We start from the raw sequence: 16,760 nt of genomic DNA on the forward strand, positions 1-16,760 counted from the left end.
ATGCCTCTCAATCTTGAGTTCGACAGCAACATCTACTCTGACTATACCATCCTTACACCTTCACAGCTTTCCTCTTGCGGCGACCCTAACAATCCAGACTTTGTGGTTCAGTTTCGTGTCTACTTTTCTCACTCAACATCTATGCATTTATATACCTCAAAAACTGTTGTTTTAAGGTCCGATTCTATTATTACTGATCTCAATCACTCCGCAATTCCATTATTCAGATCTCTTGGCATATTGGAAGAGCATCAACATAATCTTGTTTCTGAGATATCTTCCTTTGCTGATGAATTGGCTTCGGATATTTCAAATGACGGTGAAACGATGTTTCCCATAGTCGTTTCAATTGTCTTCTATCAGGCAAGGCGAAAGGAGGAAGCAGAAGCGTTGATTGAGGAACTTGGGAAAGTAGTGGTGAAAGAGGAGGATTATTATGAGGAGGAGTGCCCTATTTGCTTAGAAAGGCCTTCAATCGGGGAAGAAATAACGTACATGCCCTGTTCTCATTTTTGCCACTCCCATTGTCTGCTCAAGTGGTTCGAAAAGAATACTTCTTGCCCTTTGTGTCGTTTCCACTGCTAACAGTACACAGGCGAAAATAGGATTTGGAATGAATAAGTTCAAGTTGTTAATATTAGACTCATTGAATTTTTTTAATTACAGATTTAAAATTTAATATTTGTTGATATCCTAGCGATTTTGTTATGTTTTATGTCTGAAAATACTAAATTCTCATCAGCTCATCGCACAAAAGATACATCCCACTCTGACTTCATTCAAAGAGATCGTGGATTCAACATTTGGTTTCCAATTATTCTCGTAATCAGTGTTTTAAAATGCATCTCGCATCTCTGGGTCTAGCCCCGGGCGGGCCAGTTCCAAAACGCCTTGAACTCATGTATGTGGCTTAGTTCTGTGAGACTTACGTTCCAAGCGTTCGACTGTGCACCCTAAACACGCCTAACGCCCAACGCTCGGGGCTTGCCTAACAGTTCTAACGCAAATCATGTGTCGAATTTTCTAATTAATATCGTTGACCTTCAAAATTCTTTAACAAATTAATGATAAAAGTTCTATTCATCGATAGAAATATGAAAATTGAGCATAACTCTAATAATGACACATAGTATTGTGAATTTATATCTTCACTAGTTATTGGTCGTGTATTAGTTTATTTGTCCCTCTTTGTTATACACTTTTATTAATTTGATATCTTAAACTAATTTTTATTTATTCATGAAGGAGTAATATATTAATTATCGTACTAATAAGATTTTATTAATTATTTACTTTTAGGAAGGTAAAATGTAGAGTTTGATCATTTGTTTTAAAAGAAATTATAAGTTTTTAATTATTTGAAAGTTAAAGACGTTATACGTGATTTGTATGCATTAGTTATACTTAAGAATCATGCTAGATATATATATAATTATACGTGATTTGTATGCATTAGTTATACTTAAGAATCATGCTATATATATTACATATTTATAGTTTTTTTTAATTTTTATACAATTTTATCTGTTTATAAATATTTACTGTCATTATATTATTTTATAAAATATTAAAAATTAAATACCTATGGGGCTTACGCCCCGTGCCTTGGGGCTTACGCCTCGCTGAGGCATATGTAAAACGTCTCGCCTTACGTCCATGCCTTCTAAAACACTGCTCGTAATCAAGTCAGACCTTCTAATTAAGTTGTTATTTTGCTAGAGAAAGTGAATTAAAAAAACAATGATGATGAGAAATTGTATCAATCCAAGATTAGTAGCAACTAACATGTACCTAATAAGTGAGTTGAACAGAAAGAATATAAGTTAATCAATTCAATAATAGGGGAAAATGGAAATCAACACCCTAGGTTATCTTTTATCCTTTTGTAGAAATTAAACTATTTGGGATTTCCTTCCAGAATTGTAATAATTGTACCACTTGCAACTTTGGTATTACGTTGAAGGATTTTATAAATTTTGGTGTTTAATACTTTTTGTAAGGTTCCATCCGATCCAACTGTTTATTCCTTCTGATCTATCTTTCTTGGTTCTTTATAGTAGTAACTAAGAATTAGGGTGTGTTTGGTACGAAGGAAAATATTTGCCACGAGGGTTGTTTGGTACGATGGAAAATGTGTTTCCCCGAAAAATGAATGATTTTATCACTTATTTTTCCTTGTTTGGTTGGTGAGTGAAATTGTTTTTTCGAAAAATATTTTCTAGTGTTTGGTTAGAGAGTAGAGAATACTTTTTAGGTAAATAATTTTTTATGTTACTCTCCTCAGCCCATTCTCCCAAATCCCCATGTTTCTTGTGCTCTCCCCTCCTTCCCCCTCCCATCCAAATACCCAATGTTTTCAGAACTTTATTTTCTTTAAGAATTTAATTATTCATTTAAAAATTCACACAAACCCAAAAGAACTAATGTGATGCTTTACTTTTCACGCAAAACAACGTTGAAATTGGTGCGCCATAACTAAAACGAAAATAATACTCTTTTTTGGTTGAAAAAAAAATACTCTTTCTACAACATGAAAAGAAAGTACTTATTTTGTTGAAATGAAAGAAAATATTTTTTATACATTATGAAAATAAAGTACTTTTTGTGTTGAAATGAAAGAAAATACTTTTTATTGCATTATTTTGTTAAAATGAAAGAAAGTACTTTTAGACATCATGAAAAGAAAGTACTTTTTTTTTGTTGAAATGAAAGAAAATACTTTTAATTACATCATTTTTTTGAAATGAAAGAAAATACTTTTTATGCGTCATAAAAAGAAAGTACTTTTTTTTTGTTGAAATGAAAGAAAATACTTTTGATTGCATTATTTTGTTGAAAAAAATAATTTTGATTGCATTGTTTTGTTGAAATGAAAGAAAATACTTTATATACATCATGAAAAGAAAGTACTTTTGTAATGACCTAACCGGTCATTTTAACTTTTAGAACCCCGTTCCCTAAAATAAAACTTCCTGTAGGTGCTTGTAATGATTTATGACTTGCGGGGATGGTTGGTTCGGGATTTGGAAGTGTTTGGGGGTGAAACCGGAATATTTGGTTCCTTAAGTTGGCCTTAAAGTGCTAAGTTTGACTTCGGTCAACATTTTTAGAAAACGACCCCGGAATAGAATTTTGATGATTCCAACAGCTCCGTATGGTGATTTTAGACTTAGGAGCGTGATCGGAATTTTATTTGGAAGTCCGTAGTGAAATTAGGCTTGAAATGGCTAAAATAGGAATTTAAAGTTTGGAAGTTTGACCGATGAGTTGACTTTTTGATACCAGAGTCGGAATCCAGTTTCAAAAATTTTCATAGCTCCGTTATGTAATTTATGACTTGTGTGTAAAATTGAGGTCAATCAGAGTTGATTTGATAGGTTCCGACATTGAATGTAGAAGTTGAAAACTCTTAGTTTCATTAAGCTTGAATTGGGGTATAATTCATGGTTTTAGCGTTGTTTGATGTGATTTAGAGGTTTGACTAAGTTCGTATGATGTTTTAGGACTTGTTGGTATATTTGGTTGAGGTCCCGAGGGCCTCGGGTGAGTTTCAGATGGTTAACGGATCAAAAATTTGAGTTAAAAAGCTGCTGCAATTTTTTCTCTTTTGTTGGACAGTCTAGGCTGTGATCGAGCCATATATCGAGCCCAAATATCGAGCCAGATATTGAGCCCAGGTATCGAGCCCATGGTTGATGAGGTACGGGCTCGAGCTAGTGTATCGAAGCCATGATCGAAGGTCCAACTCGAGGGCCATGATCGAAGGTCCAGCTCGAGGGCCATGATCGAAGGCAAGGCTCGAGGGCCAGGATCGAGACCCAAGATCGAGGGTCACAATCGAAGGCTCAAGCTCGATGCCATGATTGAGGCTATGATCGAAGGCCCAACCTCGATGCCCTGATCGAGGCCATGACCGAGGTTCAGGCTCGAGCCTGCGATCGAAGCCCCGATCGAGGCCTTGTTCGAGAACCAGTTTTGAAGGCTGCTGGGTAGTTTTATAAAAAGAGGGCATTCGTCCCATTTACCATTTTTGACGAACTTAAACTTGAGCAGAGACGACTTTTGGCAGATTTTCAAGGAAAAAATATTGGGGTAAGTGATTCTAACTCGGATTTGGTCTACATATACAAGTATATCATTATTTTCACCATAAATTAGTGTTTTGAGATTGAAATTTAGAAAAAATCTAGAAATCTCATAAAAACGAAATTTTGAGATTTCGGGGTCGGATTTGAGTGAAACTGGTATGGTTGGACTCGTAATTGAATGGGTTGTCAGATTTCATAACTTTCGTCGGATTCCGAGATGTGGGCCCCGCGGGCGATTTTTTTTAATTAATTTCGGGATTTTTATTAAAAATATAGTATTTCTTTATAGAATTTATTTCATATAATTTTTAGTGAGTGTATCGAATTATTTTGGCTAGATTCGAGCCAGACAGAGTTGGATAATCGTGAAAAAGGCATAATTGTGGATTAAATTGGAGCAAGACGAGGTAAGTCTCTTGTCTAATCTTGTGAGGGAAAAATTACATCATGGGTGATTAAGATTAAATAATTGTTGCTAATTGTGGGGGCTACGTACGCACGAGGTGACGAGAGTCCGTGCGTAGCTACTATTAATGCTAAAGTCCGGGTAGTTTAGAACTCAAAGCATGTATTACTTGTGTAAATTGTATTCTTTGATTAATTAATATTAATTAATATATATGAATATATATTGAATTGTTTGATAAAGATACTAAAGGATGGAAATATCATAGGCTTGATTTTCTATTTAAATCAATTAATTGTCAAAAGAAATTGTTCTGCTTCCAAATTTATCTTATAATAAACATACTGTCCTTCCGGAGGCACATAAGAAAATGTTCTCCTTTCTTGTGGAGCGGGCCGAACGCCTCGGCAGGATAGATGCATCTATGGATCGCGCCGCACGTCCCTCGGCAGTGTACACGACACTCTGGATCGGGCCGTACGTCCTCGGTAGAAATCGTGTTTAATAATAATAATAATAATTACACGATACTTTAATAATTTATTTCAGCTTGTGAAGCTAATTAGTAAATTAAAAAATCTTTGAAATTTAATAAATTATTATTCTTGCTTGTTAAGGAATTAATTGTTACTCTTGTAAATGAGATTTAATTGATAAATTAGAATTTATTTGAATTGAAGGAATTTAATTAATATATTGAGAATTGATACATTTGAAGGAATTTGATTATTTCCGCTGATTAAATAAATTATTGTAAATTCTGTAAATCATGCTGATTTAATTATCCTAGTTTTATTTTAATTATTATTGACCTATAGTGAGTGTCAAGGTCGGCCATCTCATCTCTACCACTTCGAGATTAGGTTTGATACTTACTTGGTACATGTTATTTACGTACTCATACTACACTTGCTGCACTTTTTGTGCAGGATCTGAGACAGGTACTGGTGGAGGACCTATCATCACATACCCACGTCATCCCGAGGCATAGTGGTGAGCTGCCTTTCTGCGCCGTTCTGCAGCTACCAGTGTCTCTTCTGATATTTATATTCTGTCTATTTCATTTCAGACAATATTTAGAGTTTTGTATAATCTACTAGATGCTCATGAACTTGTGACACCGGGTCTTGGCACACACATTGGTAGAAATTGGTATTTTATTATCTTCTTGGAATAAAAGTTTAACCAATGTATGTTTGACTTATTAGTTGGCTTGCCTAGCTGTAATGTTGGGCGCCATCACGACCTATAGGTGAAATTGGGTCGTGACAACATGATATCAGAGCACTTGGTTCACGTAGGTCTCACAAGTTATAAGCAGACCTAATAGAGTCTTGCGGATCGGTACAGAAACGTCTGTACTTATCTTCGAGAGGCTATATGGTGTTAGGAAACTACCTTTCTTCATATTCCATCGTGCAATTGATGTAGTACTAAATATCCTTCCCATATTCTCTCACAGATGGTGAGAACACGCTCTAATGAAATTCCAGACCAGGGAAGAGCTACTCCCCCAGTTGCTAGAGGCCGAGGCAGAGGCCGAGGGAGGGCTCCAGCCCGTGGTAGAGGGCAAGGACGTCCCAGGACTATTCCGGTTATGCCGTCAGTGGATCCAGCAGAGAATCCCATTATTGAGGAGCAGGGTGAGGTGCCTGTGGCAGAGCCAGCTCCGGTGGACTTCACATCTGCATTGGGATTTTAGGATGTCATGGGTCGTATGCTGCAATTCATGGATAATATGACTCAGGCCGGTTTATTTCCGGCAGACCCAGCCACATCTCAGGCGGGCGGGGGAGCACAGACCCCTACCGCGCAGGCTCATGGACAAGCAGCTGCTGTATATCAGACCCAGGGTGCACTACCCGTGGGTGGAGTCCAGCCAGTGGCAGCAGCTACACTTGAGCCCAGGCCAGCTGTAGCCGCGGATCCTCAGAAACTATTGGACAGATGGACTAGACTACATCCTCCTGTCTTCGGGGGTGAGCGACATGAGGATCCACAGGATTTCATTGATTGTTGCAAGGATAGACTGTACAACATGCGGATATTGGAATCCCATGGGGTTGATTTCGCTAATTTTCAGCTAGAGGGTAGAGCCCGTAGATGGTGGCAGTCTTATGCTCTTGGCAGACCAGCAGATTCTCCTCCCATGACTTGGGACAGGTTCACCCGTATCTTCTTGGACATGTATATTCCACCCTCCTAGAGGGAAGAGTTGCGGTTTCAGTTTGAGCAGCTCTAGTAGGATCAGATGTCAGTGACTGATTATGAGGCGAGGTTTTCTGAATTATCTCGCCATGCACTAATGATACTCCCTAATGAGGTGGAGAGAGTGCGAAGGTTTGTAGCCGGTTTACATACTAGTATTCAGGCCACTATGGCTCGAGAGGTTGAGATGGGTAATTCTTATGAGCGAGTTGTGGAGATATCCCAGAGGATTGAGGGTGTACGTCAGCGGAGCCGAGAGCATATTATGAGAGATAAGCGGTTCAGGTACTCTGGAGAGTTCAGAGGTGCTCCGTCCGGGGGCAGAGGTCAGTTCGTGAGGGGACAATCCAGCAGACCCCCATATCCAGCACCACCACCTCCTCAAGGTGCTCCAGTGCGACATTATCTCAATGCTATCCCAGAGAGTTCTTACCGCCCACCAGCTATTTAGGGTCCTCCCAGTGGGTATTCAGGTCCCTAGGGCCAGACACTTAGTCAGCAGCCCATCGCACCAAAGAGTTGTTACGAGTGCCGGGATCCCAGTCACATGCGGAGGTTTTGCCCCAGGCTTCGAGGTAGACCAGTATAGCAGGGTCAGCAGCCTGTGCTTACCGGACCAGTTGCTCCACCAGTAGTCCGACCACCTAGAGGCGGAGGATAGGTGGGTAGGGGCCGTCCTAGAGGTGGAGGTCAGCCAGGCGGAGGCCAGACAGTTGGCGCTCCAGCTCGGTTCTATGCTTTTCCAGCTAGACCAGATGCAGAGGCCTCAGATGCCGTGATTACAGGTATTATTTCTGTTTGTGGCAAAGATGCCTCAGTATTATTTGATCCAGGATCTACGTATTCATATATGTCATCTCTATTTGCTCCATTCCTGGGTGTTTCTCGTGAGTCCTTGAGTACTCTTGTTTATGTGTCCACCCCTGTGGGTGATTCTGTTATCGTGAACCGGATCTACCGGTCATGTATTATTACATTCTGTGGTTATGAAACTAGAGCAGATCTCATATTGCTTGAGATGACCGATTTTGAAATTACTCTGGGTATGGACTGGTTATCTCCATACCATGCTATTCTATTGAGGTCGGGGTACCATCAGTTGAAGATTCGGGATTCGGATGTTCCGAAGACTGTTTTCCGTACTAGATATGGTCATTATGAGTTTCTGTAATGTCTTTTGGTTTAACTAATGCCCCGACAACATTTATGGATCTGATGAACAGGGTATTCAGGACATATATTGACTCATTTGTCATTGTCTTCATTGATGACATTTTGATCTACTAACGTAGTAAGGAGGAGCATGAGCAACATATGAGAGTAGTGCTTCAGACATTGCGGGAACAAAAGCTATATGCTAAGTTCTCTAAATGTGAGTTTTGGCTAGAGTCTGTAGCATTTTTGGGACATATCGTATCGGGCAAAGGTATTAAAGTTGATCCCAAAAAGATTGAGGCAGTTCAGAATTGGCATCGTCCCACTTCGGCGACGGAGATCAAGAGTTTTCTGGGTTTGGCAGGTTATTATCGTCGGTTCGTGGAAGGTTTTTCATCTATTGCAGCACTTTTGACCAAATTAACCCAGAAGGGTGCTTCATTCCGATGGTCCGATGATTATGAGGTGAGCTTTCAGAAGCTCAAGACATCATTGACTACAGCACCAGTGTTAGTGTTACCTTCCGGTTCGGGGATGTATACAGTGTATTGTGACGCTTCGCGCGTTGGATTGGGTTGTGTATTGATGCAGGAAGGGCAAGTTATTGCATATGCTTCACGTCAGCTGAAGCCCCACAAAAAGAATTATCCGGTACATGATTTGGAGTTAGCTGCGATTGTTCACGCTCTTAAGATTTGGAGGCATTATCTTTATGGGGTGTCTTGTGAAGTTTACATTGATCATCATAGTTTGCAACATTTGTTCAAGCAGAGGGATCTAAATTTGAGATAGCGCAGATGGCTGGAGTTATTAAAAGGTTATGATATTACTATTTGTATCATCCGGGCAAAGCAAATGTGGTTGCAGATGCTTTGAGCAGAAAGGCAGAGAGTATGGGTAGTTTGGCTTTCATTTCAGCAGAACAAAGACCATTAGCCTCAGATATTCAGTCTTTGGCTAACAGACTTGTGAGGCTGGATATTTCAGAGCCCAGTCGAGTTCTTGCATGTGTTGTGGCCCGGTCTTCACTATTTGAACATATCAAGGCTCACCAGTATGATGACCCACACCTGGTGGTTCTTCGTGAAATAAAACTACGAGGTGGTGCCAAGGAAGTCACTATTGGTGCAGATGGTGTTCTACGACTCCAGGATCGTCTGTGTGTTCCTAATGTGGATGAACTGAGGAAAAAGATCCTGGAGGAGGCACACAGTTCTCGATATTCTATTCATCCAGGTGCTACGAAGATGTATCGTGACTTGAGGCAGCATTATTGGTGGAGGCGAATGAAAAAGGACATAGTTGAGTATGTAGCTCGGTGTCTAAACTGACCCTGTCGACCTGGGTAACCACCCTGATAACTCTGGAGTGGAGGTGTACTAATAGGAGCTGGTGGTGCATTATAAGCTAGCTGGTCGGAATAAGGCATATAAGGACCACGACCACCTGAGGCACCGTGGGATGCCTGGAGTGCTGAATGAAACGGCCTCGAAGGATGGCCTCTACCAAAAGTACCCCTGCCTCTAGATGGGGCGCCGCTGAACTCACCGGAATAATGAGGTCTCTTATCAGACCCCTGACCTCCCTGAGTAAGAACCATCTCGACTCATCTGGCGACGTTAGCAGCCTCCTGAAAAGAAATCTCACACCCAGTCTCCTTAGCCATCTGCAATCTGATAGGCTAAGCAAGTCCATCAATAAACCTCCTCAACCTCTCTCTCTCGGTCGAAAGCAGAAGAATAGCATGACGGGCCAAATCTACAAAATGGGTCTCATACTGAGTAACAGTCATACTGCACTGCTGGAGACACTCAAACTGACGGCGACGCTCCTCTCTCAATGTGATAGGCAGAAACTTCTCTATGAAGAGCTGAGAGAACTGGTCCCAAGTAAGAGCAGGCGACCCAGCTGGTCTGGTCAACAAATAATCTATTTACCATTTCTTGGCGGAACCAGTCATCTGAAATGCAGCAAAGTCGACCCTATCGGTCTCCACTATACCCATGTTCCGTAAAACCTCGTGACAGCTGTCAAGATACTCCTGGGGATCCTCTGAAGTAGTACCACTGAAGGGAACAGGAAAGAGCTTGGTAAACCTGTCCAATATCCACAAAGCCTCAGAAGACATAGCTGACCCATCACCGGTCTGTGCCGCAACAACCGGCTGAACTACTCCGACTGGCTGAGTTGCTGGAGCCTGATACTGGGGAGCTATCTGCTCCGGAGCAGGAGTAGTGGGAGTCTGGGCTCCTCCTCTAGCCTGAGAGACTGCTGGTTCCATCGAAAATGCGCCAGTCTGGGCCACACTCTCTATAAGGTTTACCAAATAGACCAAAGCGTCCTGAAGTACTGGGTTGACAATGAACCCCTCCGGAACCTGAGCTGGTCCTGCAGGAACAGTCTGGGCTGGAACCTCCTCATCAAGATCTATCTGAGGCTCCACTGCTGGGGCAGCTGCTCGGGCTCTAGGCTGAGCCCTGCCCCTGCCTCGGCCTCTGGCACGGCCTCGGCCTCGACCTATGCCCCTCGTAGGAGCTGCCACTGGAGGCTCTGGCTGTTGCTCAGCTGAGGAAGTGGTACGTGTTCTCGACATCTACGAGAGAATAAGAGTAGAAGAGTTCAATCAGTATTGAGAAAACAACATCGCACGACAGAGGAGAATAGAAGTGAAATTTGTTCCTAAACTTCATAGCCTCTGGAAGATAAGCACAGACGTCTCCATACCGATCCTCCAGACTCTACTAAGCTTGCTCGTGAATCGTGAGACCTAGGCAACCTGGCTATGATACCAACTTGTCACGACCCGGAATTCCTACCGTCGGGACCGTGATGGCGCCTAACATTTCACTTGCTAGGCAAGCTAACGTTAGAGAATCATTAAACTAATTATTATACCATTCAGTAAATAACATCAAATTAGCTAAGGTGAAATATAATGAGTGCGGAATAATATAAAGACTGCATTAATTACTACTACGCTGATCTGGAGTCACAATTCATGAGCATTCTAGAATTCATTACAAGTAATAGTATGAAAGAAATACAACTGTTTGGATGAAAGAAACAGTAAAACTGAAAAAGATAGACAGGGACTTCAAGGTCTGTGAACGCCGACAAATCTACCTTGAGTCTCCGGATAGCGGGTCCAACAGCTAAAAGCTCGATCAACCCGAGCCGGTACCAAAATCTGCACGGAAAGTGCAGAGTGCAGTATCAGTATAACTGACCCCATGTATTGGTAAGTGTCGAGCCTAACCTCGACGAAGTAGTGACGAGGCTAAGGCAAGGCACCTACAAATCAACCTGTACAATTTAACAGTGTATATACAAATAACAATAATGAAGAACTAGACAAGAATTATCGGGAGGGGATACATGCTGGGGGAAAATATGAAGTAAAGAGCTACAACAGAATGAGAACTGAAACAACCAATATAATATGAATCAACATGAGCACGAATATAGTAAAGGAAAAATGCACGGCATCACCCTTCGTGCTTTTACTCTCAATCTCACCATAAAATCAATAAAAACGGCACGACATCACCCTTCGTGCATTAACTCTCATATCATGGCATGGTATCACCCTTCGTGCATTAACACTCATAATATGGCACGACATCACCCTTCGTGCTTTTACACTCACAATATGGCACGACATCACCCTTCGTGCTTTTACACTCACAATATGGCACGGCATCACCCTTCGTGTATTAACACTCTCCCTTACCATAATGCAATGAATAATTAACAACAGGGAGATAAAATAACAAGTACAAACCTTACTTCAACATTTGATTCCACAATATCAATCTCAACTTTGAAATAAATACTCAAATATCACCAGAAAATCCGTAAACATGATAAGAACGATCAATTTAACAACACTAGTATAAACTGTAACAATTAGGCATAGAAAAGAGACAATATAAGATAAATGGGAGAAAACAGGAAAAACAGATAAATTGGCGGCGCATAAGTACTCGTCACCTCACATATACGCCGCTCACATGAATTTCACATAGCAAATAATCTCAGGTTCCTAATTCCCTCAAGTCAGGGTTAGACACAACCCTTACCTTGCTCCGAAGGCCATTTAATTCTCAATCACAGCTTTTCCTTTAGAATTCACCTCCAAACCACTCGTATCTATTCAAAAATGACTCAATAATATCAAATATTGCTAAAGGAATCAATTATATTGCATAAATTAAATTTTCCAAATTTTCCTCCAAAAATTCGAAAAATCGACCCCGGGCCCGCTTGGTCAAAACCCAAGGTTCGGAACAAAATCCATTTAACCATTCACTCCCGAACCCGAATATATAATTGGTTTTGGAATCCGACCTCAAATTGAGGTCTAAATCCTCAAATTTTCGAAATCCCTAGTTTCTACCCTAACTCCTAATTCTACCATGAAAACTCTAGATTTTTGGTTGATAATTCATAAAATGTAATAGGTAATTGAAGAAAAATGATTTAGAATCACTTACCAACACATTGGGGAAGAAATGGCTCTTGAAATATTGCCTCTTACCGTTTGGTTTTTCAGAAAAATGATTTTTGGCTAAATCCCGTGTTTGGATTCTGTTAAGTGCTAGGCGATAGTGTGCATCGCGTTTGCGAGGCCACTGTCACGTTCGCGAAGAGCATTGGCTGCCAAGCCTTCGCGAGGCCGGGCTCGCGTTCGCGCTGGTTACCCCCCCGGCCTTTGCGTTCGCGATGAAGGAACGACCAACCCTCCCCAAGGTCCCTAAGTGCTTTGCGTTCGTGATGAGCCGGTCGTGTACGCGAAGGGTAATTCCCCCATCACTTCGCGTTCTCAACCAGGCCTTCACGTTCGCGAAGAAGAAATTTTGGCCTCACCAGTTTACTCTTTGTGTTCGCGAGAGTACCTTCGCGAACACGAAGAAGGAAATGCCAGAACACATGCTGCAGCAAAATACCAGATTTTCTAAATCTAAAACATCCCGTGGCCTATCCGAAACTCACTCGAGCCCTCGTGGCTCCAAACCAAACATGCAAACAAGTCTAAAATCATCATACGAACTTGCTCACGCTATCAAATCGCCAAAATAACACCTAGAACTACGAATTTAGTACCAAATCAAATGAATTTTTCAAGAACACTTTAAAATTCCAATCTTCTCAACTGGACGTCCGAATCACGTCAAATCAACTCCGTTTTCACCAAATTTTACGGACCCGGTGCCAACAATCCCAACATCAATCAATTCTTAAAAACAAATAAATTTTCAGACTTTTAAATTTTTTTAAAAATTCATAACACGAGCTAGGGACCTCCTAATTCGATTCTGGGCATACGCCCAGGTCCTATAATTCGATACGGACCTACCGGGACCGTCAAAATACGGATTCGGGACCGTTTACCAAAACATATTAATCGAAGTCAAGTAAAATTAACTTTTAAGGCATACATTCTTATTTTCATCAAGTTTTAACATAAAAGCTTTCCGGAAACATACCCAGACCGCGCACGCAAATCGAGAAGGGTGAAAATGAGATTTTCAAAGCTTAAGAGCGCAGAATCGAGTTCTAAAATATAAGATGACCTTTTGGGTCATCACAGTCACTCTATGTGAATGCGAGCCTAGGCTTATGAACGCAAAGGCAAGGGGGGGGAGGGGGCTAAGCCTTCGCGAACCCAAAGAGGTGACCGCGATCGCGATGGCATTTTTGCCAGTGCTCTTTGTGAACACGTCTGGTGCTTCGCGAACGTGAAGAACACCTGATGCCCTGACTTTAAAACTTCCAAAAATCGGGATTTCACCCATTTTTCACCATCTTCTCATTACAGCTCGGTTTAGAAACGATTTTGAAGAGAAATTTTATCACAATTTCATAGGTTAGTATACTTTAACTCGTTTGCTTCTATTTCCATCAATACCCATTGATTTCTAACCTTAATCTATACTTTTTCATGGTAGAAAATTAGGGATTTGGGTAGAATTGAGGGTTTTTGGAAAATTGAGATTTTGATCGCAAATTGAAGCCGGATTTAGAAACTAATCACATAATCGGGCTCGAGGGTGAATGGATAATTGTGTTTTGATCCGAATCTCAGGTTTTGACCAAGCGGCCCCGGGATTGACTTTTTGGGAAAAGTTTAAAGATCTTAACTTTATGTATTGTAATTGATTTTCCTAGCATTGTTCATTGATATTAAGTCGATTTTGGTTAGATGCGGTTGGTTCGTAGATGAATTTTAGAGGAAAGGCCCCGATTGAGCTTTGATTTGCTTGCGGACCGAGGTAAGTGTTGGGTCTAACCTTGATTTGAGGGAATTAGGAACTTTTGAACTATATGTTATGTGAATTACATGTGTAACGGCGTATATTCGAGGTGACAAGTGTATATACGTCGTCAAAATTGTTATTTTCATGCTTTCTTGTATTTCATTAGTTATCTTATTCCATGTCTTAACTGTTACATGCTTTAATTGCTTTTTATGCCGTAACTTATTACTTGTCATCTATTTACTCTTGTATTGAAATGCTCGTTTCTTCTATGATTCCATGATTAATTGCTGCTTGCCTTACTTATCTTATTTGTATACTTTAACTGTCATATATTGGGATTGTCCTGTTGCTTGTATTAATTGTAGCATCCCTTGATTTGGTACGAGATTCCTTTATGACTTTGCTTTCATATTCTTTAATCGTAGAGATTCTTGTGAATTGAGTTGTTGAATTGGTTACATTTATTGATTTTATTTGTGGATCGGGTTGCACGCCGCAACAGGTGGAATAAGGGGGGATTGATATTGATATGGTGGGATCGGGTTGCACGCCGCAACGGACTTTATATGTGATTTTGATAGGGTGAAATAAGGGAGGATTATGATACTGATTCTGATTGATATGGTGAGATCGGGTTGCGCGACGCAACAGATTTTACATGTTATTTTTGATATTGATATGGTGAAATAAGGGAGGATTGTGTTGTACGGTGGGATAGAGTTTCGCTCCGCAACGGATTGTGTGTGATGTATTCATTGAATTATTGTGTTAGCTTTCAGTATTTTCATACGAGATTCTGAGGACTAATGTTTCTGGATTTTCTGATTTCGAGGATTGAGTTTGTTTTCATAGGTTAACTGCCTTACTTTTCCCATGTTTTCTTTCATGTTATTATTATACTGCGTACAGGTTATTGTAAGTGACCCGCCTTAGCCTCGTAACTATTTCGTCGAGGTTAGGTTCGACACTTATAAAGTACATGGGACAGGTTGTACTCATACTACACTCTGCACTTCTTGTGCAGATTTTGGAGTTGGTCCTAGCGGCGGTCAGTAGATTGCTCGTATTGATTTCTTTACGAAGACTTGAGGTACAACTACACACCGTCCGCAACTCTGAAGTCCCCTTTCATATCTCTCTAGTTGCTTACTATATTTCAGACAATTATGCTTTCATTCAGACTTTCATTTGTAGTACTCTTATCGCTCGTGTACTTGTGACACTAATTCTAGGATTGTATCTAGATATCGCTGTTGTTATGGTTTTCTCACTCTATTTCAGTGTATTCAGTTTCTTAGTTATTATTTAATTTGTATTGTTAAAAATGGCTAAAATCTATTCTAATGTTGGCTTGCCCAGGAAGTGAAATGTTAGGCGCCATTACGGTCTCGAGGGTGGGAATTCTGAAGTAATAAGAAAACAAAGTACTAACTAGTAATTAGTTATGGTTTGCATTGTTTAGTTAATTTCATGAAAAGTCACTTAACAATTTTATTTTATTGCATCAAAGTATTAAGAAGGTCATCAAATTATTTTTTTCTATAACAAAGATTTAAAAAAAATTATAATCATAAAAAGTTACTAATAAAAAAACAAAAAAAATATTTTCTGTGATACCTAAAACTCTGTTTTAAAAGGCATTTTTGGGGCGAGCCCCGGGTCGAGGCATACCAAAAACTCCCCGGGGCGATGGTGTGGGGCGAAAGTCCCAAGAGGCATATGCCCCGTAATTTGGGGCGTACGCCCGGGCGTTCAAGGCGTATGCCCGGGCGTTCGTGGCGTACGCCCGGGCGTTCAGGGCACATTTTTTTAGTAAGGAGTAAGCCATAGGGATTTTTTCAAATTAAAACAAAATTCGTTGAATTAGTCCTTCATATAATACCCAAATTCTCAAAAATCAGTTTGGTAATTACTCAAAAGGTTTAAAAAGGAACTCAAAAGTATTAAATTTAAAAGTAAAGACCTTTTTTTATTGATTTAAGCCCTAATTCATGGTTTTCCCAATTTTTTATCTTGCCCGCTAGTCTACTAATATCTCCCAAAAGCAACGAATATTTAATTTTTTTTACAAATACAAAGAGTACTACATTTTTCTTCATAGCAGCAAATTCAAATTTCAAATTGCAGGTTAATCATCCTTTTTGTTCCTCTATATAGAAAACTTTATTCTTATAGACTCAAATTACTTGTGTATTTAAGTAACGTATAATAGATTGTTTTGATTAGTTTTTTGTGGGGATGAAGCACATATATATATAGTTTTCTTCAATTTATATACAATTTTATCTGTTTATAAATATTAACTGTCATTATATTATTTTATAAAATATTAAAAATTAAATACCTATGGGGCTTACGCCCCGCTGAGACATATATAAAATATCCCGTCTTGCGCCCACGCCTTTTAAAACACTGACCTAAAATAATGTAGCAATGATGTTATCGAGAAATACTTTAGGGAAGAAGCCGAAGATTTGCTTGGGTGATACGAGTTACCCTCAAGGAGAATAGTATTGCTTAAGTGAGATATGAGATGATCAAAAATTAACCTCAATTGCAATTAAGTAGAAAGGTAACCAAAGAGAATGAACGATTTTTTAAATGAATACTTTATAAATTAAATACTCTTTTTACCAATTCTTT

General features: G+C 40.0%; 1 protein-coding gene across 1 annotated transcript; it reads left to right on the forward strand.

Moving 5' to 3' along the window:
• Positions 1-585, forward strand: LOC138910042 (uncharacterized). Its single transcript, XM_070201261.1, has one exon. The coding sequence runs from the start codon at positions 1-3 to the stop codon at positions 583-585; it is 585 nt and encodes a 194-aa protein (XP_070057362.1).
• The last annotated feature ends 16,175 nt before the right edge of the window (positions 586-16,760 follow it).

Source organism: Nicotiana tomentosiformis, chromosome 4 (assembly GCF_000390325.3).
Source record: "Nicotiana tomentosiformis chromosome 4, ASM39032v3, whole genome shotgun sequence".
Classification (NCBI taxonomy): domain Eukaryota; kingdom Viridiplantae; phylum Streptophyta; class Magnoliopsida; order Solanales; family Solanaceae; genus Nicotiana; species Nicotiana tomentosiformis.